This window comes from Cladophialophora carrionii (genome assembly GCF_000365165.1).
Source record: "Cladophialophora carrionii CBS 160.54 unplaced genomic scaffold supercont1.1, whole genome shotgun sequence".
Classification (NCBI taxonomy): Eukaryota; Fungi; Ascomycota; class Eurotiomycetes; order Chaetothyriales; family Herpotrichiellaceae; genus Cladophialophora; species Cladophialophora carrionii.
The window spans coordinates 588,244-613,285 of NW_008481816.1; the positions used below are offsets into that span (position 1 = coordinate 588,244).

The 25,042-nt window shown below is 54.7% G+C and overlaps 7 protein-coding genes across 7 annotated transcripts; 3 read left to right on the forward strand and 4 right to left on the reverse strand.

Annotated features, from left to right (window-relative positions):
* Positions 1-1,165: 1,165 nt before the first annotated feature.
* Positions 1,166-7,942, reverse strand: G647_00213 (uncharacterized protein; the record flags this gene model as incomplete). The annotated part of the gene is made up of 1 exon (XM_008723616.1): positions 1,166-7,942. The coding sequence occupies one exon, from the start codon at positions 7,940-7,942 to the stop codon at positions 1,166-1,168; it is 6,777 nt and encodes a 2,258-aa protein (XP_008721838.1).
* Positions 7,943-10,404: 2,462 nt separating this feature from the next.
* Positions 10,405-11,437, reverse strand: G647_00214 (prohibitin-2; the record flags this gene model as incomplete). Its single annotated transcript, XM_008723617.1, has 3 exons — positions 10,405-11,096; positions 11,144-11,212; positions 11,266-11,437. 3 exons carry the CDS (start codon positions 11,435-11,437, stop codon positions 10,405-10,407), a joined length of 933 nt encoding a protein of 310 aa, XP_008721839.1.
* A 259-nt stretch (positions 11,438-11,696) lies between these two features.
* G647_00215 (uncharacterized protein) lies at positions 11,697-12,655 on the forward strand (the record flags this gene model as incomplete). Its single annotated transcript, XM_008723618.1, has 2 exons — positions 11,697-11,745; positions 11,799-12,655. 2 exons carry the CDS (start codon positions 11,697-11,699, stop codon positions 12,653-12,655), a joined length of 906 nt encoding a protein of 301 aa, XP_008721840.1.
* Positions 12,656-13,299: 644 nt separating this feature from the next.
* G647_00216 (uncharacterized protein) lies at positions 13,300-15,516 on the reverse strand (the record flags this gene model as incomplete). Its single annotated transcript, XM_008723619.1, has 1 exon — positions 13,300-15,516. The coding sequence occupies one exon, from the start codon at positions 15,514-15,516 to the stop codon at positions 13,300-13,302; it is 2,217 nt and encodes a 738-aa protein (XP_008721841.1).
* Positions 15,517-17,025: 1,509 nt separating this feature from the next.
* G647_00217 (uncharacterized protein) lies at positions 17,026-17,857 on the forward strand (the record flags this gene model as incomplete). The annotated part of the gene is made up of 2 exons (XM_008723620.1): positions 17,026-17,599; positions 17,658-17,857. 2 exons carry the CDS (start codon positions 17,026-17,028, stop codon positions 17,855-17,857), a joined length of 774 nt encoding a protein of 257 aa, XP_008721842.1.
* A 1,554-nt stretch (positions 17,858-19,411) lies between these two features.
* On the forward strand, positions 19,412-21,505 carry G647_00218 (uncharacterized protein; the record flags this gene model as incomplete). Its single annotated transcript, XM_008723621.1, has 1 exon — positions 19,412-21,505. The coding sequence occupies one exon, from the start codon at positions 19,412-19,414 to the stop codon at positions 21,503-21,505; it is 2,094 nt and encodes a 697-aa protein (XP_008721843.1).
* Positions 21,506-22,707: 1,202 nt separating this feature from the next.
* On the reverse strand, positions 22,708-24,650 carry G647_00219 (uncharacterized protein; the record flags this gene model as incomplete). Its single annotated transcript, XM_008723622.1, has 5 exons — positions 22,708-22,991; positions 23,044-23,305; positions 23,355-24,491; positions 24,548-24,573; positions 24,623-24,650. 5 exons carry the CDS (start codon positions 24,648-24,650, stop codon positions 22,708-22,710), a joined length of 1,737 nt encoding a protein of 578 aa, XP_008721844.1.
* Positions 24,651-25,042: the final 392 nt, after the last annotated feature.

Here is a 25,042-nt window from a genome sequence, read left to right on the forward strand (position 1 = left end):
CTGACCAGCACTTCCTAGTCTGTCGAAGCCGGAGTCTCTGGCACTGTTCTGCTGCAAAGATCAACCTCGTTGTCATTGTCTTAAAAATTTAGGTATTCGAATCGAATGTACCAAGCAGTCAACTCCACCATCTCGGGATTCGTGGCTCGATATTGCAGACGCTGAAAATTTGATGACATACGCTAGGTGCTAATCCTCGAGCACAGATCGTCAATGGGGGCCACATATAGTGGCATTGGTCAGATGGGATGCGCACAGTCCATCAGGCGTCAGCGACATTGTGGACGAGGGGCGAATGCAGCATAGCGACATCCTTCAGGAATACTGAGCACGGGCAAACGGCGCGTAAAAGCGTCGTGGTCTCGATGGTCGACGCCTGGTACTATGAGGGGTAGCTATTTTGTGAATGAAGGGTGAATAAAATATGATGAATATCCGTTGGAGACTATCGCTCATTACCAAGGGCGGGCGCGGATTGCTGTTGCAAGTTGTGGTGGTCGATACCTACTGCATCAGGAGAGATACTGTTGTGTGGAGCGAAAGACAACCATAATGCACGTCAAATGTTGTTAGTGAATATAACCCGTCGAGACGAGTCGTCTACGCTGTAAATCAGTAGAATACCGTCCACTACATCGTTACCGATATTGTTTAGTACATCGTCCCCTGTATCGTCTACTTCATTAACTCCTAGAACTTTCAGCACATGTCGTCGCTATAATACATATCAGTTTCAACTGCAGCGTCAGCCTACGCAGACTAGCATCGATAGATTAGTGAGCGATAGAACTGGTCGCTAGTTGAGTTAACCCCCTATAGCCAATAGGTACTGTGATGGGTGTACGGCACGAGATACGCCATTCAGACGACGCACAACGTACGGTGGGCACGACGCACGATGGGCACGACGTACGATAGGGCCAAGGTATAGAGAAACGGTGTCACATCGCCTTTCATTTCCAAACCATTAAACAAAGGAAACAAAAAGAAACCAAGCAACACAAAACGTTTGAGGCCCCCGCCTCCACCGACCCGCAGCGACTGGCACAGCACCACCCAGCACCGCACCGCACAACGCACCACCCAGCAAAGCAAAAGAAACCGCCACCAGCACCAGCCGCCGCCGCCGCCGCCGCCACCGCCACCACAGCACACCCACCACCGCTCACGCCGTTGAGCCCCGCTCTCGGACCACCAGCTCAAGCTCGCCGGTCTCGGCGGCAGCGACCTGGTAGACGAAGACCTGCTTCGTCTGACCAGGACGCCAGCACCGGCCAACAGCCTGCTCCCTGGTGGCCTCCTCCTCCGCCACCGAACCCAGCACCGGCACCGACAAGAACACCACGTGGTTGGCGCTCTGGAGGTTCCAACCGGCCGCGTCGGCACTGTCCACCTTGAGAACAAGGCAGGCAGGCGCGGCCGCGCGGAAGGCCTCCACAGCCCTCGCCGCGGATCCGGCCTCGAAACCGTCAAGGCAGGTAATGCCTGCCTCACCACACGCCTCGATGAAGGCGTTTTTGATGCCTTTGTGTTGGGCAAACACCAACACCGAGTCGGTGGCCGCGATGGCCCCATGGACGAGGGACACCGCGAGACGGAGTCGAGAGCACGTCACCGTGCCGGGAACCTCTGCGCCGACGTAGGAGACGGCGAACCGGGAGACGGGCACGACGTCGCCGACCTCGCCTGCCGCGCAGCATGCCTCGGAGGCACACTCGCCGCAGACGACGTGGCCACACGACGTCGAGACAACAGCCGCCTCCCACGCCAGCGCAGCGCCACAACCAGAGCATTCGCCCAGCCTCTGCTCGAATGCGCCCAAGACCGCCTTCAACAGGCGCAGACGACGCAGGCCCCGCATGAGAATCTCAACGTGATTCTCTACCTGCGCTATCCGCAAGTCGAACTCCTTGACAGCGACGGCCGCGTTCCCCATCTCCGCCGCATCCCACGGCAGGTTCACGCGACCGGCACCGTCCGGGTTCTTCTTGGTCTTCGAGAGCAATGAGGACGGCACAGCCTCATTCTCTCGGGCGTATCCGAGCAGACTCTCCACGACGGCGACCGCATGCATGTCCGCTAGCGTGCCGCTGCTGACACTGGCCCTAAGGCCGGTGAAGCTGGCGGCAGCTTCTTTGTCCCCATGGCGCACCAAGCGGTGCATGTGCCAAAGCTCCTGGAGGAGCGGGAGAAGCTCGCTGGTTCGGGCGCGGACATGCTCTGTCTGCTCCATGATGATTTGTTTCATGCGGTGCTTTTCAGCACCGATGAGTTGTCGGTCGAGACTACGACCAGCGTCCCCACGGACTACTGGCCATATCTCTTCCAGCATGAAACTGGAGCAGATGCGGGCGTCTTGTGGAGAGGCCGTCCGCTCGACCAAGTCTGTCAACTGCCAAATGCTGGCAGGGACTTCCTTGTTCATGTCGACCTTCGTGGTCGGCTGGGGCTTGCCGAAGGGTCGATCTGGGTCCATCGCCAAGGATTGAACGTCGGAGCAGGTGATCCACTCCGATGGGCTGAGGGCGACCTGCGACAAACAGGTCGACACCTCAGCCCGCCCCTGGGAGGGCTCGTTCTTGCGGATGAACTGGTGCGAGAAGACGCTCGCACGTTCGTACACCGCTTCCTTGAAGGCAGCGGACGCCACGTTCTGGTATGACTGAATCTCCTGCCCATGAGACTTGTCGCGCGTCATCCTCGTGGCGTCCTTCCCGAACCCGAACTTCCCTTCGTGCTCGTCATACGCGGCAAGCTGGGTGCCAATCAGCTTTGCCGTCGTATTGAGGCTGTCATATGCCTGGATGGCGGGCGTTCCCGACAACATCCATCTCCTAGCTGCGTCAAGTTGGAGCAACGCCAGTAGCGTTTCGCCCTCAATGTATGTGTATTCGTCGACAATGAGGCGACGGAATGCAAACATATGGAGCAGCACAGGAGGAGGCATGGGTTGGCCTTGGTGATGTGCATCTCGTCGGAATCCGTCTAGTTCATCCCGAGATTTCTGGAGAGCTGTTTCCTTGATTCGAGCGTCCACGGCTTCCTTGTCTTGAGGTGCCTTGTTGCCTGTAGTGCCAGTGGCTTTGCCAGCCTTGTTCTTCGCGTCGGAACGCTCTTTGGCCATCATGGCCCGCTTGGCCTGCCGCGTCAGGAAGCCTTCAAAGTTCTCATACTTGTGATCGGTTTCCGTCCGCTGTCTGACATTGTCCCATGACGTCCAAAAATCGGCGACACTCCTCTTTAGTCCTTCGACGCAGGTGTCGAGACAAGGCAGAGTCTCCTTCAACCACTCTTCAAAAGCACGTCCGGGATCTTCGGGAGTGCAAGCAGAGCAAGCGATCTTGCGAAGGTAGTTCCAATAACTCTTATGGCCGAGCAGGTCCCAAGCGGCAAGAACAATGGTGGCTGATTTGACCTGTTCGTGAGAGTACTTCTGCAAATCCGGCACGTCCTTGATTGTAATGTAGTAAGGAGCTCTCTGTTCAAGTCCATGCTTCTCGGTAGGTCGAAGCTTGTGCCAATTGAGGCATTTCCCAACTTCGCCTTCCCACTGGCTGAGAATGTTTTTGGGCACCAGTATGAGCGTGGCGTTGGTCTCCAACTTCCCTATGTGCGGTCTGCCATCGTCCTCATCCGACTCGGCTCCTGTCGAGGTCGCTGTCTGAGATCGTTGGTAGTCGTATTTGACGAGAGCGAGAGAGGTAGTCGTCTTTCCTGCTCCAACTTCGTCGGCAATGACTCCGCCGCGAACGTTGTGCTTGCGAAAGAGTGCTTTGGCCTCCAGTCTCCACCCAAGCGCCGGTAAGCAGGATTCAGTCAAAGACATTTCGTCCCATGCCTTGGGAGAGGTCTCTTGTTCAATCATCCATGCGAGAGCCTGGAGCTGCGACTTCCACAAGTCCCGTTTTAGGTCGATCTTCTCTTTCAGGCTCTTATCGACCTTGTCAAGCTTGTTGGACAGAAGCTTTGGCAGAGCAAACTTCGGGTTAGGACTGAACTGATTGTAAGGATCCAGGCGCCATTGCAGAGATTGCAGTTCAGAACCCGGGGAGAGGTTGACGAGAAACGGAGCGACCGCGCGATGGGCAAGTGTCTTTATGTTGATCTTGACGTCAAGTAATGCCTTGCCGTCAACATCCCGGAGAAGTGCCACTGCTGGGTTGGGTCTGTTGCATAAAGCATTCTCGTATTCTGCAGCTTCAAGTGGACTCTCCACGGCCTTGACGGTTTCGCTGGCGCCAGACTTTTTCAGCAGCCATTTAATACAGGGCTGTGCAGGTGAACAAGTTGCGCACTCCACAGCCTCTGAGAAGTCGATGTTTTGCCATTCATCCCAGGGATGCGGGATGCTTGCCGCGTGAGAGAGAATCCAACCAAAATCGCTCAATGCTTGAGGTTTGCGTTCCAGAACAATGCACATTTCTCGACGATTTTCCAGTCTCGCTCTGGCGTTAGCGTCGCAAGTTAAGTCAAGGAGCAAGATCGTGGACAGAGCATTGACGCAGGCGGCAGCAGCCACGGGGTCAGCCTCCTTTCTCAGAACCCACTTGCAGACAGTGTTCTCGTCTCTAGGCATCTGAAGTTCTTGGGCTGGACAGTCCGACCACAGGCTGACAGGATCACACAGGACCTCTTCACCCTCATACACCTCGGCAGTAGCGACGGGTCTCCATGTTCTATCGAGGGCTGCCAGCACCGTTCTATCATCAATTTCAATTGGTCGGAAAGGTTGATTTGAGAACACAACGCGATCGAGACGACCGTCTTGCAGAGGTTTAGACTGCAGAGAGAGGAACGAAGGTGCTTTCCCAGGTGCGGAGCTACTCACTCTCCGGTGTAGTGTGCCGTTTGGTGCAGGACAATGTGGAAGAAGCTCGTATATTCCTGCAATTTCTTCAACTAGCGAATGTGCTTTGACGTTGACAGAAGTCGAGGGGCTGACTTCAATAGCAGAAAATGAGTTCAGGTCTCGAAAGGGCACCTGTTCAAGTCCGAGTCTCCGTTCCCACGAAGCGACCTGCTCACCTGCTCGGATGATGTGAACCTTCGAAGACTGTGTCGGACCATCCCAGAGCTTCCACCTGCCGCTGAAAAGATTGTCATCTGGCGTCATTCTAGCAATAGGATGTCTGAACAACTTTCGCATCTTGCTCTTCACGGGCTCCGTTGCTGGAGCTTTCGCGAAGAGCAACCACACCGGCGCGACGTCAAGGTGGAGATGCGGTCTCTCGTGTTCTTCACAAGGGTCGCACATGTGACGATGTGGGACGAACTCGAGCTCCAGCAGGGCATGCTCTGATTCGTATAGTGCTTTCCAGGAACCCTCAAATTTGACGCCTTGAAAATGTACTTGACTCTGAAGTGCTTCTGAGACTCGGGGCTCGATTTCTTCAGCAGATGACTCGGTGAAAGAGGGCAACGAGGCACTCGCGTTGTGATTTTGCAGCGCGGCAGGTAGAATATTAATCAAGAGCTTCGCAAAGGTAGCGGCAACTGGGCGATGGGATGTTGAGATTTCCAGTTTGCTCAACGCCTTGTGGCCGTGTGTGTCTCTACTGCACCCCTTGCAGCATGTGTAATAGCAATCTGGGCAATAGATAATTTCTTCTGAAGTGCGGCGGTGAAGGCCTTCACAACGGCATAGCGGTTGGAGATCGCGGGCTTTTTCCACGACGCTTACCAGAGAGTATGGGCCTTCCTCCGTAGCGCGGATATGTGGAAACTCTTCCTTGAGCGGTACGAGAGCTTTGCAATTCGGATTCGTCTCCAACTCTCGTTCATCGAATGCTTCCCTCAGGGGCGCATCCTCCATGGACTGGTCCTCGTTCGAGTCGTGATACTCGTCCATTGTCACCTCGAAGATTTGTGTTTCTCCATCATTGTCCTCATGGACGCGGAAGCATGCCATGATAGCGCTGAGGATCGCTGGGCCAATGACGGTCGTCGACATCGCGTTTCCGGCGAGGTCCTGGAGCTGATTCGATGTGTACTTCTCAAGCTGAAGATCTCCAGTGGGAAATCCTTGCAGTCCGAGAATTTCCAGACCAGTGAGTGGGCCACCTCTACGCGTCTCGAAGAGACAGCCGCTAGGTGTAACGCAACCAACGATGCCCCATTGGCGATTGTCTCGATCTCGGTCAACATTCTGCGAGACATTGATATTTCTATGCTTGAACCGCATATCGAAGTCTCGTCTAGCGACGTCGTCGAGGTGACGGATATCCAACATGTCCAGGACTCTCTTGCTCTGCTTGAGTGCCCACGCTTGGTCAGCATAGTCGTCGACTTGGGCTTGCGAATGCCCTCGGCGTTTGGTGAATGGGGTACCGCTTCCGAGCTTGTTCGTTACACGCTCCTGCACGTGTCGCTTTCGGCACTGGACCCAGTCAGTAGAGCCTCCTCTCTTCCACTTGTCTGTGACAACGTGACTAAGCGATTGCAGGCGTGAGTCGTCTTCGTCGAGGCAAAAATCTGAGTATGGGGATGATGCCCGACGCTGGAAACCAGCCATCAAGTGGATCCATTCCTTGTGAGCTTGCTGAATGTCGAATCCGGCCAGGTCTGCAATGTCTTTGTGCACGCCGAATAAGTATCCCCGTTGGCGAGTCTGTGGCAGATAATAGTCGACCGTGCTCAACTTCACAATGACCGTTTCGTATCCTTTTTCGGACCAGAAGATCTTGATCATTTCCCACGGGGCTCCGGCGACATTCTCGATGATGATCACAGTGGGTTTGTACATTTTGGCGTAGGCGCCGATGCCATTCATTGTTCTGGCCGACTCGCCTTCGCCTCGTTCTCCTTTCCATTGAGATTTGACTTTGTTCAGGGCAGAGTAGTCCACGCAAGAAGAGCCAGCAACCAGAATATGGGCACCTCGAGGAGGTTCGACACGTTTTCCATAGGCTGTGACAGGGTAGCAATCCTCGTCTTCTGGGTTGGCTGCATGATTCTCGAAGTCCGTGACATCTCGGAATATGATTGGCGGGTTGAAGTTTCTGAGGATGAAGGCTTGCTTCCAAGGTTCGATCTCAGCACTGCCCAGATGTTGATACTTGAATCTCTCGCGTTCCTCGGATGAGAGCAGCGACTTTCGGATAAGATCGAGCGCGACGAAAGGTGCTTCTGTGCCGGAGCACATAGTGACGACCTTGATGCCTTGTTCCCCGAAGACCGTTGAGGCTTCCAACAAACCTTCATTAACGGCATGTTCGGTAATGAGGCTGAAGATTTGGTTGATATCCGATAATGGATACGTGGTAACGTCGAGACGGTTATGTTCGCCTACTTTATTGTCTCCGCCGTCATCATCTGAGTCGTCTTTCTCGCCGGCACCATCCTCAGGAGGCGCTGCAGAATTTGCCCTACGATTTGTTGCGGGCCGGCGAGCTCGACGTGCTGTGGCTTTCTTCGCCGGAACAGCTTCGTCTGTTTCGCTGTCTTCGGTGAGGGAATATTGCCCCACGGAAGGCATGTGGAGAGCTTTCGCAACTGGATGCCGGCTGCGAGACCCATAAACATTTCGCAGTTCCTGAAGTTCTTCAAAGCCTGGCTTTGTTTGATGACCGCCAGTGGCCCGGCTCGTGCCATCAGACTCAGTTGGCGCCAACACGATGTCTCTGTACACGCGTTTGTTCGGGGGCGGCATTACTCCTCTTCTCAAACCATCTGGGAACTCCATGTACACTTCAGATGCATTCGTGCCAAGGTCATAGTGCTTGTAGTGCTTGTTGGTGCCTGGAACCTTTCCTTCCTCAGGGCGCTCATCTGATTTTTTCTGCCTCCGCGGGTTTTGCGAGGTTGACGGCCTTGATGGCCGCCTCGCTCTAACGTCTCCTTTGACTTCACCTTCGTAGCGCGTTCCATAACGGTAGGAGTCATCGGGGCCAGTCGATGGTGCGCTGATAGAAGCAGCATCTTCCTCTGAGACGATCGAAGACATCCTCAGAAAAGTTTGAGGAGAATAGAGGAGATTGTCTGGAGAAGAAACAGTTCAACTTTTGAAGTTGTCAGCTTTTTCAGTGATGATGGCTGTGGAAACGACTTACAGACTATGCACTTTTCGAAGCGCTGTTTGGAATGCGGAAGAGAGCAGATTGACTGGCTTTTCAAAAGCCTGGGATGTCGCAGGAGGAATTGAGAAGGTCAGAAGGTGTGGAATAATCGACGCGTGTTCTGGGGCACGGATCTGACAGAGCTGCCTCTTCGAAAATCCGAGATTGCTGCAGAAAGGCTCGAAGCTGGAGAGATCGACGATGTCCGATCAGATGTAGGAAGCGAGACTTGAGATAGCCTGTGGCGGGTTGATTGGTGGCGGATCTGAAGATGTTTGGTCGCTCAACGACGGGAGAGTCTTCCACCTTTGTCGAGGCCAAATCTTATCCAAAATTGCCAGTACGGCGTCCAAAAAAAATGAGGAGGCAGTCTTTTCAAGACACTGATTGAGATGAGGAAGAAGTTTGAAGTGCAGAAGGCGTTTGATGTGGTTGTGTGAGAGATGTTTGCGTTGATTGAGTTGAACGGTTGAGGGTCAGAGGGTTGAATGAAGGGATGCGAGCCTCGTCTCTGCGCTCCACCCCGGGAAACATGGGGTACCGGCCAACCAGGAGCTGGTCGTGCTTTGTGCTCTATAGTCCACCCCGGTGATGCGGTGATGCGATGAGGGACTCTTCTTTTCGCAGGACGGAGCAGTGATGATCTCGACAACTCTCAAGCAGACTCTTCTTCAAGCAAACATCTCTCCTTTTGTCACCTCAACCATTGGTGCATGCGTGCTTCAGGGCGAGACATGCGATCTTGCCGTATCTTTCATGCAAGGCGAGCGTCTTCCTCTCTGAAGGGTAAAGAAAAAGCTCTTTGTGGGCACTGACATGCTGTGAGGACTGACGGCAGGGCCCCAACAGCGCGGCGACACCCAGACATTACCCGTCCGTAACATTGTTTACCTCTGAACAACAACAAAGTTTGAAGCACAAAGCCAGGATTGCCTCCAGAGATCATCAGCCAAGGGGGACTCTTCATCAGCTCTTGTGCTTGGAACCATAGCAGGGGCCTGGGTCTTCCCGGCACATACTCGGAAGTGCCGAAGCCATACACTCTCCGTCGACTACTCCTGGAGACTGAGAATGGAGGCCAAAGCCAAGACTGGCCAGGAGGTCGCAAATATATGAACCCACGGCCACCGACGCAACGACGATGTCAACATGGCCCGAAGAGTGGTGTGGGAGACCCCAGGTAACGGTAGAAGTGAGAAGCTAAAGAAGAGTTTGAGGAGCTCACCCGCGCCGGGACGGTGGCGATCCGCCTCGACTAGTGACTGAGAGCATTCCATGGCGACCTAGCTATATGTTCCATCGTGGGGACCTCCAGCTATTGAAGGTCTGCCTGGAAGCGTCGAACCCGGAAAGAGGCATCACCTTGAAGCCAGGGACGAGAAAGAAACTGAGGAAGTATGGAAGTGGACTTCCACGTCGACAAACCCGCGATGGTGCCTCTTTTCAGGATTGGCAACAACCCATCGCCATCGAGGTCGGCGTCCAGCACAGGTGTTGAGGCTACTGCAGAGGGCAGTCCAAGATATTGTTGAGATTCGGCAGAAGAATGAAGACTGGTCGAGATGAAGGGAGGCGGCGATGTCGTCGATGCGGACTCATCGCCGCAGTGGTCGTGCTTGGTGAGGGGACGACGATCGTGGCCTTGGTGCTGGTAGTTCTAACCTGTGGCATCGTGCTGGCTCGAGTCAGCCTCACACTGCGCCATTGAGTCAGTCAACTGCACTGTTGGCAGAGATCTCGTTCACTCGACAGACCTCAGAAGCAAGAAGGAGCGCAAGTACATTACCTGATGACCACGACCTATAACCCCCACATCTGGAGCAAAACACCATGCAGCAGACGGAAATGAAAGGTAAGGAAAGGGGAAAGACTTCGACCAAGGGATCACTCGTCAGTTTGGCTACAGCGCCATGTTGACCTGAATCACCATTGACCAGCATATTGCAGCCACCAAAATAAGAAGGGCACGGGCAGGCCATGCTGAGAGCCATGTAGTCTATTTGTTGAACCAAGACTATATTCGACACCATTCATTATGTGGCAGGAGAGTCCTGGTCAAGCGGCAGTGAGTGCATCGTTCAGCCCGAAATGCTCATTTGGTCCGCCCTTGGCTCAACTGCAGTTTACCTGCGCTTCGCAGTACTCCTGCTTGCTGCTTAAACGAGGGAAACGAGATTTACGTGCTACTCCACGACGGTTGCGTTTAATCAAGGAAAGGACTATACCCGAGTGAAGAATTGTACATTTAGTGGATCAAGCGCTATTGCTGTTGAAACATGGCTGAAAGAAGTGAGGCTCCGCAAGAAAATCGTCTTGCCAGGATGCATCTACCAGTTCCATGTGCGAGCTTTTACTTCTTCGATGAACCCTCGAACTCGCCAGCACCGACGTTGAGTCCAAGACCCTGCGCATCGAGATACAGCTTGTTCTTTCCGCCCGCCTCTTGCAGAAGCTGAGCAATGTTGCGGGCGTTCTCAATCTGTCTGAGCTCGACATAACTTCTGCTCTTCTTGATCGCATCGCCGATCAGCTCTGCCGATCTGGCCTCACCCTGTGCGCGTACAACGGTTGCTTGCTTCTCTTGTCTGGCTCTGTCGACCAAGAAGGCCGCCCTCTGGGCCTCCTGCTGGGCGACCTGCTTAGCTTCGACAGCAGCCGTGAACTCGGGCGAGAATGAAAGGTGTGTCAATGAGACATCATCAAGCATGATATTAAACCGGGCGGCTCTTCTCGTGAGGTTGTCTCTGACCAGTCTGGCAACGTTCTCTCGCTGTGTGATGAGCTGGCTGGCGTTAAACTGGGCCACCACGGACTTGAGCACCTCGTTGACAATGGATGGAAGCACGCGTTCGTCGTAGTCGGTGCCAAGCGTGCGGTAGATCTGTGGTAGTGCCTCGACTCGAGGTCTTGAAAGAACACGGCATGTGATGTTGACCATCTGCAAGTCCTTCGTTCCCGTCAGAGAGGCGACATTTCGTGGTTTTGCTCGGACATCGTAGTCGATGGGCGTCTCGAACCAGGGTAGTCGGATATGTGTGCCTACTCTAATTAGCCATGCAAGCACCAGCGAAGTGGGCGCATCCTAGTACCTTCGTTGTAGATTTCATTCCCTACACCTGATATTCTCTTGTACTTGATCGCACGGTGACCACCGTCCACTGAAACCCCGTCAGAATCCGTCGCAATTGTCAATAATCAGGTCCACAATTACCGTTGAATAGGGAGTTTGAGAGGACGACACCAGCAACACCCAGACCAACAAGAGCAAGGATTCCTCTCCCTGCAGCGCCGCCTCCACCGGGCAGCCCTCCGAAGCCTTGACCTCGACGCTGCTGCAGTGTCCGCTGGATCTGCTGGAAATGCTCCCTCGGGTCGTAGGACATGGTTGCGCCTTTGTCAAGAACAAAGGGATCGGTGAAGGAGTGGCACCCGGGATAAAGAGCAGCAGGCAGGCAATGTCGATGATGCTCGCATCCAAATTGAGCTCCGCGCCAACCGCTGCGGAGAAGCAGATGCGCCAACGCGCCGCTTTAACTGGATCCCTTCGTGCTTCTCTTCGTATGTATGCATCGCATCGCATCGCAGTCTGGGGACATCCACAGTAGTGTTTCTACTGCAACATCGACTCTGCAACTACCGACCATGGCGCCTGGACAAAGCCGTAGTGTCTTTGTGGGCAACATCCCTTTCAGTGAGCCAACCTTGCTGTCCCTTCGCCGCGGCGCATAAACTCACCTGTGGCAGATCTCAGCGAGGAGAACATCATCCGAATCCTCAACCAGGTCGGCACCGTGGTCAAGTTCCGTTTGATGACCAACCCGGACACAGGGAAATCCAAAGGATTCGGCTTTGCAGACTTCCAAGATGCAGATCAAGCGGCCAGCGCAGTGAGGAACCTGAACGACTATGAGATCGACGGGCGCAAGATCCGCGTCGACTGGCCTCATAACAACGAGAAGGACTCTGTGCCGACGAACTACGACCAAGCCAGTGCTCCGGCCGGCGACGGCCTCAACAACGCTGGCGCCGCAAGTGCGCTTCCTCCTCTGCCTCCAGGTGTTGATCTCCCTCCGAATCTGCGAGCGACAGACGCGATCTCGCAAACCCTGTCTACCCTTCCTCCACCGCAGCTCCTCGACGTCCTGACCCAAATGAAGGGGCTCGCCATATCCGACCCCGCCAGAGCGACGTCGCTCCTCAAAACCGCGCCGCAACTCTCATACGCTATATTTCAAGCTCTGATCCTCATGAACCTGGTCGACCCGAAAGTTCTGGCACAGGTCGTCGAACAAGCCGCCAGACCAGCCCAACCAGCCGCCGTCGCTCCTCCACAGCCCGTGCCACAACAGTACCCTGGCTATCCACCTGTAATGGTGCCCGGTCAGATGCCTCCGAGACCACCCCCCCAGCAGTACGCACCAGCAGCCATGCCACAACAACAACAACAGCCTCCGCCTCAGCCTCAGCCTCAGCAGCCGCAAATCTCCCACCAGGAAATGATCCAGCAGGTTCTAGCCATGGACCAGAGGACGATCGACTCATTCTCCCCCGCTGAAAGAGCACAAATCATGCAGATCCGAGCGTCCATGGGAGTGAGATGAAGCCAGTGGGGAGAAGAACACTACCCAATATATGTCCTCGTCCGCTAGCCTACCCCTCCAGCGGAGTAAGTCAGACCCGGAAATGCCGACAATGTCGCCGCATTTCTTGGTGCGACCTCGAGCCGATATGGTCGATCTCATAAAGCCTATTTGTCCCGGCTGCAACAGACCTGCCGGGCAGGCCGTCGCCCGAAACTTCCACCGTCGCGTCAAGAACGAACAGGTATGAGAAAATTCCAGCTGGAAGAAATGGGGACAAGCTAGCAAAGCAGCTTGATCTGGGGGACGAAGTAAGGGCCACGAGAAGCGAACCGCAGCCATACCTGTGACCCCGGCTATGAGAGCAAGGATACGAGTACAGGGCACGGCCGAGCAGTTGGCCCGGGATGGGATGTTTACGCGGAGGCCATCGTAGAATCGAGTCACCACACCAGAATCAAGCGTAAATACTGAAGAAATCCTCCCATGTCGTTGTCACCTATTTTTGCAATGTTTCAAACTGTACGCAGTTCAATCGCCTTCATTTCGCTTGTGGGGGTATCAATGGTCTAGCTCTCACTTCTGGTAATTGTGTTTTCATGTATGCAATCGTTTCCATTCCCGTCTCGTCTCTTCTCGGCGTCTCTTCCACTCCGGCGTGCTCTTCAAGTCTTCTCATCAGCTCCACTCACGGGACTCGTGCCAATCCCTTCATCCGTCAGCGCAGTCGCCGGCCGCAGGGGACTCCCCTTCCTGCTCGCGTCGCCGTCCCTCCTCAGCCACGCCGCTCGGCCTGCTTTTCCCGCCGGCGTCGCTGGTGACGGCAACGGACTCGACCTCGGACTAGGCGACATGGGACCCGGCGTCATACGCCTATCCCCGGCATCCCTGTTTCTGTCTCTGTCCCGCCTGACTGACTCCCCATCCCTGGTCCTCTCACTTGTCGGGCTCCACCCCAGGGTGGCCCTGCGCCCACCGCCGTTCATGCTCCCCAGGCTCTCGTTATGGTGTCCATCTCGATACCCAGACCGGTATTCATACTCGTCGTTGTTGTCATCCCCGTTTCCATCCGCGCTATATCCATACTGATACTGATAGTCCTCGCCCCGTCGCTTGACGGGACTCTCGTTGTAGGGATCCCAGCCTACGCGTCGCCGGGCTTCCATCCGCATGTGCTGTCTGTATCGTTCGTCGCCGCCCGCACCCGTGCTCGCGCTCTCTTCGAGGAAGAACGTGAGCAGCTCGTCCGTGATGGAGAGGTGGGATTGCTGTTGAAACTGCTGCAGCGAGGTGAGCCGGAGGAGGAGTTCGAGAAGAGACAGCGACGTGACGATCTTGTTGGCCCACGGCGGGGCGCTACTTCGAAGCTGACCATGCGAAGTTGTGGGGCGGGGGCTGAGCGTAGGGGTGTTCAAGTGCAGGGAGGAGAGGTGCGAGGTCAATTGGGAGGCTGCTGCCTCGTCGGCCGTGGTGGAAGGATCTTCGACCGCTGAATCTTCGCCCTCGCCTTCGGACTCAGAGTCGCTAGGTTCGGATTCCGCGTAGACTTCGAAGGCAATCCACTCCGGGTCAAGGGAGGGGGGGAGACGCCACGGATCGTGGTCGTCGGGGGCGCGGGCATGGGCATGCGCCTGGCGGTAATCGTCTTCGACATGAGGCTGCGGCTGTTCTTGCTCTAGTGTGATGATTCCTTCGTGCCCCTCCTCTCCATCCCGCCATGCTCCCGTAGCGTCGTCCCTATCCGCCATTCTCCTTGGCGGCACGGCGTTCAAATCTCGCTTCAAGAGCAAGACGGGGTGATTACTCTCGGCGTCGGACCCGATGTTCAACACTTTACTCGTATCGGCGTAGAAGATCTTGCTGATCTCATGCACGGGTATTGTCTCACGTATGCCAGCCAGCGCCACGTCGTCGAAAGGGCCAGGTTGGGAATGGAGTGGCACGTCAGAAAAATCGTGCACGCGGTCGTCGTCAAAGTCTTCCACTATGAGGAGTTGGTAGGCGTATTCATCAGCATGGGTCAGGGCACGAATGCTGGAGCCATTGGTCACCGGCTCGCTGTTGGTATCGGTGGAGGCGAGTTTGACCGGTGATGTGATGTCTGCGGAGGGGATGGTGTCAGACCCAGATCCTGCCCCCGTCACGAGGTCGAGAGGCACGCGGCGTAGTTTGACTCGAGCTTTGTGAATGACTTCTTTCCAGGTCGTTTCGCGAAGCTCTTCTTCATCTTGAGGCCGATTGTGTCCCGCGAAGAGCATGTAGACAGTTAAGGTGAAAGTGGGTCCGATTTGGACAGCATGGTTCGGCGACATGGAGTATTGAGTATCGCCTGCTGTGAGGAAGGTGCTTGCCTGGAGAAGTCGAGAGGGCGAGACAGTCTGCGGTAATTGTGTCGAGAGGCTTGCGCCGGATGTGGTGATGGCAAGGTTGATCAGAGGGACGGCGTCCTCAATCCTGTCTAGTAGAGCCCTGATGTCCTTGATGATGAGGCTCAACTCCGCCTCATTCTGGGCTCTGGCTTGACTACTCCATCTGCTCGACTTCCTGGCTACTTGTTCGGAGGCTTCCGCAGCTTTCGCTAGGCGCTGACCAAGCGACTGGATCTCCAGGCGCAGCTCCTTCACCAGCGCGACAGCTGATTCCAGTGAGGTGTTTCCACGCGCGGCGATCAGTTCAATCAAGTCAATTGCTGGTGACACGATGCGAATTTTGTGCTGGAGCTTCTGTTGAAGCCTGTAGAGTTCGTCTCGGATGTTGCTCTTGGGCGTGCTGCTCAGTAGCTTGCTTGACTGTCGGATGGCGTAGGATGCTGTTATCGTGACTCCCGAGCGAATGGCATAGTTCATCGCCTGCTGGGTGACCTTTCCCAGAAAGATGTCCATTTTGGCGAGATCATTTGAGTAGGACGATTCTTACGGATCACTGCTTCTGCGAGAAGTCATCAAAAAGAGCACATCCGAGGAGAAAGAGCAACGGATTAAAGATCGTTAAAGGGAGTGGGCAGTGAGTGACGCGAGCTCATTGGTGGTGATCAAACAGGCGGGAGCTGCAGCCTTGCGCTGGCGCGTCATTGCCTCTCAGCCTTGCCACCAGACGAACGGTCTCGAGACGCCTATCACTCCAAGCTACGGAGTACAGAGTCCTGAAAACATCTACTTCAGGGTGCAGCTGATTTGAATTGTTTCAGGAAATCACCGAGAAAAGACCCGCTAGAGACCGGTCGCCGGCCTTTATGCGAGTGGCATCGTGGCATCTGAGCATCGAAAGACTCCAAAATGCTAATTACCTGCCGAGCTACGCTATTACGCTGCATTGCTGTATCAACAACATGGTCATATACGACGGTGGCCGACCGCTAGGGTGTGATGGTGGGAAATTGGAGCGGCGCGAGGCAGCACCTTGGGAGGGTGACCTATGATAAAATGCAATAGATTATCGAATAGAAGAGCCACGCGACAGTCTTGTTGGTGCAGCCACAGCCTCGCGAGTTGTTCCCACAAGGCTGACACAGGACTGACGACCTGCACAGGCACCCTCGGCTAACAACCCAGGCAGTCACCACAGGCAAACTGCTAGCCACCAGCATCCCCCAAAACTCATCAATTTTACTAAAAGCCTTCCCTAGAGCGCCTCCACTGCTCTACTCCGGGCTTGCTGAGGGTCTTTACGGCCATGAAAACTGTACGAAGTGAAGGAGCAGTGGCGGTCACGTGAATTCGATTAGGGCCAATCTACTGCAGCGCACGTATTGCTGCTAGGCCTAACCTGTGTCAATTGCCAGTTACAAATAGGTGCCCGTGCGGGTACCAAAGTCAATCCCAGCTGGCACCTGGCTACAGAGCAGAGGTTTTGCGGTAGCTTGCGGCCACTGAGCATGCCGGGACCATGAAACCTGTCGGTTACAGTAGACCTCTGGTCGATTACGGGTTCCCACCATTCTTAGCTGTGACTGAGCGGTGGTGGCTTAATTTAGTGAGAAGATCCCATGCGACCTCGGACAACTAACCATCCAATGCACCGTCCCCTATAAGCCACGAGATGTCAGAACGACTGAGCTATTTCCATTTTGACGCAGACACCATGACAGTACTTTCAGTACCTATTTTCGTGGAAGCGCCCGACCTTTTGCTGCTCCCCCTAAACCCAGCGTACCAGAAGGTAAGAATGTGAATCGAGAATAGCTACTTAGGCTCGTACGGCCGCTCCCCCTCGCGATGTATCATCATGCAATAGCCTAGGGGTTTCTTTGGGTTCTCAACAAACGCACTGTACTGTCCACCACTTTCTGCTACGGGAATCTCGGTTCATAACACGGTCGAACCCTTCTGTTGTCCATACTAGCTTTCCGCTTCTTCCCATCCACCGCACCAGGCTTCTGTAGCAATTACGATATGATCGTACTTAACCAGCCATACAATGTTATCGGCGGTGATCATACGCAAGGCGGAGAAGGAAACTATGGCTACGATGAAACTTACGGCGGCGGTGAAGACCATGGCGGCGATGAAAACTATGGGGGCGGCGCTGTCGACCCTTCCATCACCGCTGACAACCTCGATCCGGATTTCTTCTTGCATGAGGTCAGCGACGCAGCCAAGGACAAGAACGCAGGCACGATCACAGAGGATCAGTACAACAACTTGATCGAGTTCATGGTCCACATCCGGAGGGCTCTCGACTATGTCGACTTATCACATGACGGCTCACTTGAACACGCCACGCAGGTGTTCACCAACGTGATAGACGAGATCCAGATGCCCAACCTCGGCCAGTTTGAAGGCAGCTCCGTCACAGGCGCGGTCGAGACGTTGTCGCAACATGGGCACTGTCGCTTTCTCTTTGCTCTGTTCGTTGCGATATACGAAAATGCAGACATGTCAGATTTGCCTGACCTGCAAGCCACTCTGGCAGAGGTCGTGGCCATCGTCACGGGGGAATCCCAGCACACGGGCAACGAGAATGCAGGTAAGTCGGCAGACCATGGAATGTAAAAGCCCATGTTAACAAGTTGGGCCGTCTAAAGGCGATGGTGGCGATGCAGTACCTGTATCGGCTGGTATGCATCTCCCAACTACAATTCTGAATTATACGAAACATCCAGGCGCAACAGGCGCAGCAGGCGATCCAGCAACTGCAGCGGTTGCTCTGGATCCGGCAACTTTGTTTTCCAGTTATGCGGATTACTCGGGCGTGACAGGCACGGCTGGCACGGCTGGCTCATGAGGCACGACAGAACTGACACATGATCAAGTGAAAGAGCTGATTCATCGCGGTGAGTGTTTGTGAAGGCGCAAATCGGACTGGTAGTCGTCGTCGTCGTCGCCGTCGTTATTCCGCATTTGAGCGTTCTTCAAGAGTGTAGAAATGGACCGTAAATGGACAATAGTCTCGAAGAGCTAGTGCTGGTTGCAGGGAGATTTCCCGCTGAGCCTGGGAGCTTCCTTCCGTTCGATCAAGATGCGAGACCCCTTGGTCGCCATTCCACAGCATCCCACCTGCTCCGCTGGTCGCCTCGCAGATCAACTTATTTGTGCCCAAGCGCACCCCGTGCTATGCCACACCGCATATGAAGACGGGCATGGCAGAAGAGCCTCGAGATCTCACTTCTATGCTGGACAATACGGGTTTTAGTGCAATTCTTTCGCTTGACGTCGGTTCAACCTGGCCCACGTTCGCCAGTTCTCGTTGGGGCTGTGCGACATACTGTCGGCGTCCACCTCGCTCTGGCGAATCAGGTAATCAGCATGCGGGCCGTCGCTCGACTGTGCGATCTGCACGGTCAGTTTGCGCATTACCTCCACGTCCTGATGCACTGGCGTGTCGGATAGAGGATTTAGGACCACGAAGCGTAAATTTTTGTCGTCCAGCCGGCCACCACGGGGGGCCTTCGGGCTTCTTCCACAGTCAGCGTGAGATTGCGGGGGTGTTATCTGTTGGAGGAATGGGCCGTTAGAAGTCGGCTGCCAACCTGCTCCCGATCCTTTGGTGAAAAGAATTCCCCTCGAGGTTCCTTAGAGGTGAGTCATAATTTCTTCTCTGACACAAGGGACGAAATACAGCCAGTTAACTTGTGACTCCGTCTTCAAAAATAATGACTAGATTGGACAGATCGTGATGGGACTTGATTTTGTTATTGCTGTTCGAGGCAGATGGCGCGTATCTCATGACTTGCGAATTGGGCAATGTTGAACTGATGTCCCTCCACGAATGTCATCACAGCCACAGCATAGAAATAGAGCGCCGAACTAATCTGACTGCAATTGGATCCCGCGTCCACCAATGTTTGTCTTGTCCCGTATATTTGATCAGTGAATAAATTGTGAATCCTTATGACTGGCATGAAGCTGCAGTAGGCCCCCTGGTCACTATGTATTTGACACCAGGCATGGAGCCCTGTGCCTCAAGTAGCAATCACAGAATCTTTGAGAGTATTGCACCGGTCCCTAATGCAGCATTCAGAGAACAATCAGGTAGTGTCGAGGTGAAGGACGAGCGTGGGTCTCAGTTGAATGTTTTGGGGTGAGGACCAAGTTGCAAGAGAGAAGATTCGCAGTTAAAAGCAGCAAGTGAATCGCAGCCTTGTGGAATTCAGCCTTGCCAAGGATCGATTTCTGCCTTTGAAAGTGTCAGTGCCATTGCCCCTCCAAGCGATGCCCAACCCAACTCTCCGTTTCTGCTTTCTGTCTCTCATTGCCTCCCTTTCTCCTTGAACTGATTCATTCACCTCGCCGCTCCAGTCTGATTCTCACTCAGCCTCGATAAAGGCGCTTTCCCAATATGGCAGGCAACTTCGATTCATGGGAAGATGCGGCCAACCAGGAGGAGGATCTGTCAAGACGGGCACAAAATATCAACATAAACGCCAACACATTCAGGCCCGGAGCCAACTCGTTCCAGCCTGGTGCTGCCTCGTTCCAACCCGGACAGCAATACCAGCAGAATGGCTATCAAAATTACGGCTACGGCCAACAGCAGGGGTACAACCAATACCCGCAATATGGCCAACAACAATACAACCAGTACGGCCAGTATCAGCAGCAGCAACAGCAACAGCAGAACTACAACCAAGGGTATAATAGTGGACAATTTGCCGCCTACAATCAGACGCCTGGAGGATTTCAACCCAGACAGGGTGGTCCAATAAGCATTGCGAAGAGATCAGACACACAGCCAGCGTCTGCGCCGACGCCGCAACAGCCTCCTGCCCCAGCCCCTCAAACCGAAGCGAACCCTACCGCGCCCGCTCCCAAACCACAAGCTGCTGCTGCACCTCCGAAGGCTAAGGTTCTATCGATTGGTGTCCCTACAGCGGCCTCCGCTTCTCCTAAGAAACCTGCCTCTCCAACAACAAAGGATGAACCGGCTTCTTCAAAAGTGGACGCCGGCTCCAAAGTGTCGGCAGCCAAAGCAGTCGAGAAGTCGGGAGAGAAAGTGACGGGCAAGACATCCCCAGCTCCATCGTCGGGAAAATCTTCCCCTACGCCGGCGGAAGCGAAGAAACAACGAAATGCCGAAGAAGTTGCGGCAGCACAAACCGCTGATGTCGACCAATCCGTTCTGGAAGAGATGTACGGCAAAGAGCACGTCAACATCATCTTCATCGGCCACGTCGATGCCGGTAAATCTACACTCGGTGGTCAAGTCCTGATCCAAACTGGCATGGTCGACGAGCGGACACTGGAAAAGTACAAGCGCGACGCCAAAGACGCAGGCCGAGAGACATGGTACATCTCCTGGGTACTAGATCTCAACAAGGAAGAACGGGCAAAGGGCAAAACCGTCGAAGTTGGTCGTGGCTTCTTCGAGACCGATAAGCGAAGATACACCATCCTGGATGCTCCAGGCCATAAGACCTATGTGCCCAACATGCTCAGCGGCGCCGCTCAAGCCGACGTGGCCATTCTCGTCATCTCGGCGCGAAGAGGCGAGTTCGAGACCGGATTTGAAAAGGGCGGCCAAACTCAAGAACACGCCATGTTGATTAAAACTACCGGTGCGAAAGAGCTCGTCGTGGTGGTCAATAAAATGGACGATCCCACGGTTGAATGGAGTAAGGAACGCTACGATGAAATTGTGGGCAAATTGAAGCCGTACCTCAAGAAGCGAATCGGCCTGGACTCAACCTTCATGCCCATCTCGGCACAAACGGGCGTCAATGTCAAGGACCGCATCCCTCCCAGCGTGGTGGATTGGTATAAAGGTCCCTCTCTCCTTGAATTCCTCGACGGCATGGCCAAGATCCAGCGAAACCTCAACGCGCCGTTCATGATGCCCGTCGGTGCCAAGTACCGCGACATGGGCACCATGATCGAAGGCCGCATCGAAGCCGGCGTTGTCCAGAAGACCTCGACACTCATCATGATGCCTAACCGCGAAGAGGTCGGCATCGCAGCCCTTTACGGCGAAACTGAAGATGAAATCCCGTACGCGACATGTGGAGATCAGGTACGCATGCGCCTCCGAGGCATCGAAGAAGAAGACATCATGCCGGGTTTCGTGCTCTGCTCGCCAAAACGACTCGTCCACTGCGTCAAAGAATTCGAAGCACAGATCAACATTGTGGAACTCAAGTCCATCCTCTCGGCGGGATTCAACTGCGTGCTCCACGTCCACGCCGCGACCGAAGAAGTCACCTTCGCCGCCCTCTTGCACAAGCTCGAACCAAGAACCGGGCGGAAGAGTAAGAAGCCACCTCCGTTCGCCGCGAAAGGACAGAATATCATTGCCAGATTGCAGGTCACCAGCGGCGGAGGCAAGATTTGTGTCGAGAGGTTCGAAGACTATCCCCAATTAGGACGGTTCACACTACGAGATCAAGGGCAAACGATTGCGGTGGGGAAGATCACGAAGTTGATTCTAGACGACGAGTAAAATGGGCTTTGATGGACTGAGGTAGCTTCGCCGCCGCCGCCGCCTTTTTGCCACAGGCATCGTTCTGCACGATAGGCCGGCGTCGCATCAAGCGGCGCCAAGTCACCTGGAGCAAAGCCGTGGCAATAGGAGAAACAGGCACAGCATCAGCGGAATGTGCAGCACACATACTGTAGCAATGAGGGCATGATCGTCCTCAGCAAGGATACGACGTGGCAGGGAGGTGGTGGCACGAGAGCGGAGCCTCCAGGACGCACGACTGGACTGCACGAATGAGCGATACGAGTACGTAGATCTTCTAGCTAGGGGTTACGTGCAATTCGTCAACGACCAGGGCTTGGACTGTGTAGAGGGCCGGACGGGCAAGTACTGTGGTAGGCAGGAATGAACGAGACATATATGCACGTGCAAGCCCACACAGAAAGACTACTTAAGAGACTTTACGAACATGTTCACGATCCAACCTTTCCCCCCTCCATTGAAGCTACACTGTACCGAGTACGGAGTACAGTAAGTGAACCGAAAGAGAGCCGAGAGGACATATATACGGAGTACAGTATCTACCTATCTAGGTACCGAGGTACCTAGGAAAAGAAAAGGCGAGACTTCCCTCTAGTTCAAGATCTTCACGCCCACGGCCAACTTAAAAGGGCACACATACCTACTGTGTATCTGCGCGTATGTGTATGTGTGTGTGCACAATCCAAAGAATTTTGATTTTTCCCTGTCCACTGTAGAAATACACTTGAGTGAAGCGCTCGGGGGCGCAATGAAGCCGGCCAAGAAGGTTCGGTCTCTCCCCCTCCCTCTGCCTCTGCCTCTTCCTCGCACTCCTTCCCACCGGTCGATGTCCGGAGATATGTGATATGCGTGTGGTTTTAAGGCGAATCTCATCTGGTAGATAATGCGATGGCGGAACCTGGCGTCTGCGCGCGGGAATTTCATGAAGGCACGCCCTGTACGTCGCTCGACACACCAGTCCTCATGGGTGCATGTATAGTGGCATAGTCGCTAGTGATGATCTCGAAGCGGGTGGCGACCTTCACTGCTTCTCATCGGCACATCCCTTCCCACGAAGGTTACCGAAGCCGTCAAGTGAGCCTCTCTCCTCCGGGGATTCGATGAGGAGGAGCTTACAGGGTGCGGTGGCAGAAATGCCCGCATATGATACCTCGCAGGTATCTGTGATGCTCACCAAGCATTCACGTCGAAGCTCGCCTGAACAACCAATCAATCAGCATAACAATGTCACATCTCGTGAGCATAGCACGTACCTCGTCAAAATACGTAGTAACAACAGTGCGGTCGGCGAATTTGCGACCCGCCAACGCCTGCAATGCTTTCTTCGCCGACTCAGCCGTCTCGTACTTGATGAAAATCTTACCCACGCCTGCCGATTGCCGACTGCCCATGGACGGGCGGGGGATCTTCATGGCGAGGATGGTGCCGTATTTTTGGCATTCTTCTTGCACATCCTCGCAGATTTCTGTAGGAATCGAAGTCAGTAGGAGGCAATACAAACGAAAGAGTGGACGTACCTTCGTAGTCATCGTTATCAATCAGCTCTTCCGGTGTTACCATGTTGAGCAGTTGCAAAACACGACCATCTTCCATGTTGTCAGACGTAGTGCCAGCGAACATGGACATGGCATTGACGCCCATCTCCAGCCCTGCGGCCTGTGTAAAACCGATACTGGCGTGGGTGACTTTGATGGCGTTACCGGCCAGATCCATGCCGTTGAGGCCCTCGATCGCAACGGCAGTCACCGAAGGGTCGCTGTATTCGCAGAAAGCGATTCCCTGGATAAAGGTTAGCTCTGTGTGTGCAGCCTATGACGGGACGACGTACTCTCGACTCCGGAGCGTCACTATCGCGCACCAGCACGAATGCTCTGAGCTCGCCGAACGCCTTCAACAATTCCAAGACTTGATCATCGGTCAGGAAGGGCGGTAGATTCGTGACAGCCAGCTTGTTCGCAGTGTCAGGCACTTCGGTCGACAACTCGCCATCTGTATATGCATCGTCGTCGGCTGTGGGCACGATGTAATCCTTTGGTCGTTTGATTTCCAGTCCTTTGGGGTTCGTATCTCCATTCCCATTCATTTCGGTATGATGCTCTTCCATGGTGATGCCGTCCATGGCCAATGCGGTGGTCGCGTCAGAAGGATTCCTGAACTCCACCAGGGCAAAACTGTGATCTTCTGCAATGTTCACCTGTACGCACGGATCGACCGTCTTCACGACGTTGAGCCCATTGAGCTGCAGGTTGAAGAAGCTCATCAGACTCTCCTCGGTGACGGTCGTGGGCAGGTTGGAGACAAACAGTCGCTTCGCCTGGCGCGAGTTGGAGGGCTTCAATGCGGTCGAAGTGGCGCCGCCTGCGGGCTGATTCATGAATGCCTGTAACCGGCTGGGGTCCATCTGTTGTTGGCGAGGAGCGCCCGGTAAGGGGAACATGCCCGACATCTTGGCCTGTTCCGCAGTGACATTCTCGTAGCCTGGAGGCTTGATATCCCATTGTGTCAACCTCCTCTTCCGCTCCAGGATGGGTACGACATCGGTCAGATCGGGCGTGGGTTCTCGTTTCTTGGGAGGAGGACTGTTCTTTTGCCCGCGTGCTTGCGCAGCGAACTCGTCGCGATCTTCCCGTCCGCTGCGGTCACGGTCACGGTCACGACCACCGCCTGCTCCGGGCCCGCCACCTCCTCCTCGCCGGTCATCGAATAGATCACGGTCTCGGCGAGGCGGACGGTCATCATCGCGACGCCTCGGGCCTCTGTCTCGGTCCCACTCGCGATCATCTCGCCTCGAGCCGTACCTGTCTTCTCGTTCGCGCGCCCGATAATCTCGACTCGAAGCGTACGAGTCTTCATGGTCGCGTCTTGATGATCGGTGGTGAGGTGACCTCGATCGTCTGCGCTCGCCTCGGTCTCGGTTCCTGTCGCGGTCGCGATCTCTGCGGTCGTCTCGGTCGTATCTCGAACTCTATGCAACGAGTAGTCAGTGCGACGGCACGCGTGATTAGAGCCAGAGGTACATACGTGATGTTCTCGAGAACGCCCCGAGTCTGCAGAAATGTCAGTGGGAAGGCACCGTGTTTGGGACAGGCCTGTTACCTCTCGAGGAGTAATTGTCCCCGTTCATGGTCGCGGCAAGGCAAGGTGCAAGCTCTGATCAAGCGTACCTCGCACACGTTGAGAGGGCGCACTTTCTGACTCGAGAATGAAGGGATCAAGCAGCTGGATGGCGGATAGAAGAAACCCGATTTGCCTGTCTCTGTGCCCAGTTCACGCAGTTGCAGCCCTGGTCGCGGTCGCAGTCGCAGTCGCAAGTCGCCGCTCGGAGAACCTGAACTTTTTCCACCTGAATTTCCTTGGCGGCCAAATGCTTGACAGCAACGTCGAAGTGAACGTGGTCACAGTCACTTTTACCTTACAAGAACGCAGACGATATCACAGCTAATTCGATGCCATTGTTTTACACAGCGAATGCGCTTCAAGCTTGGAGATTATGGGGAACATTGGCACAGAACTGCG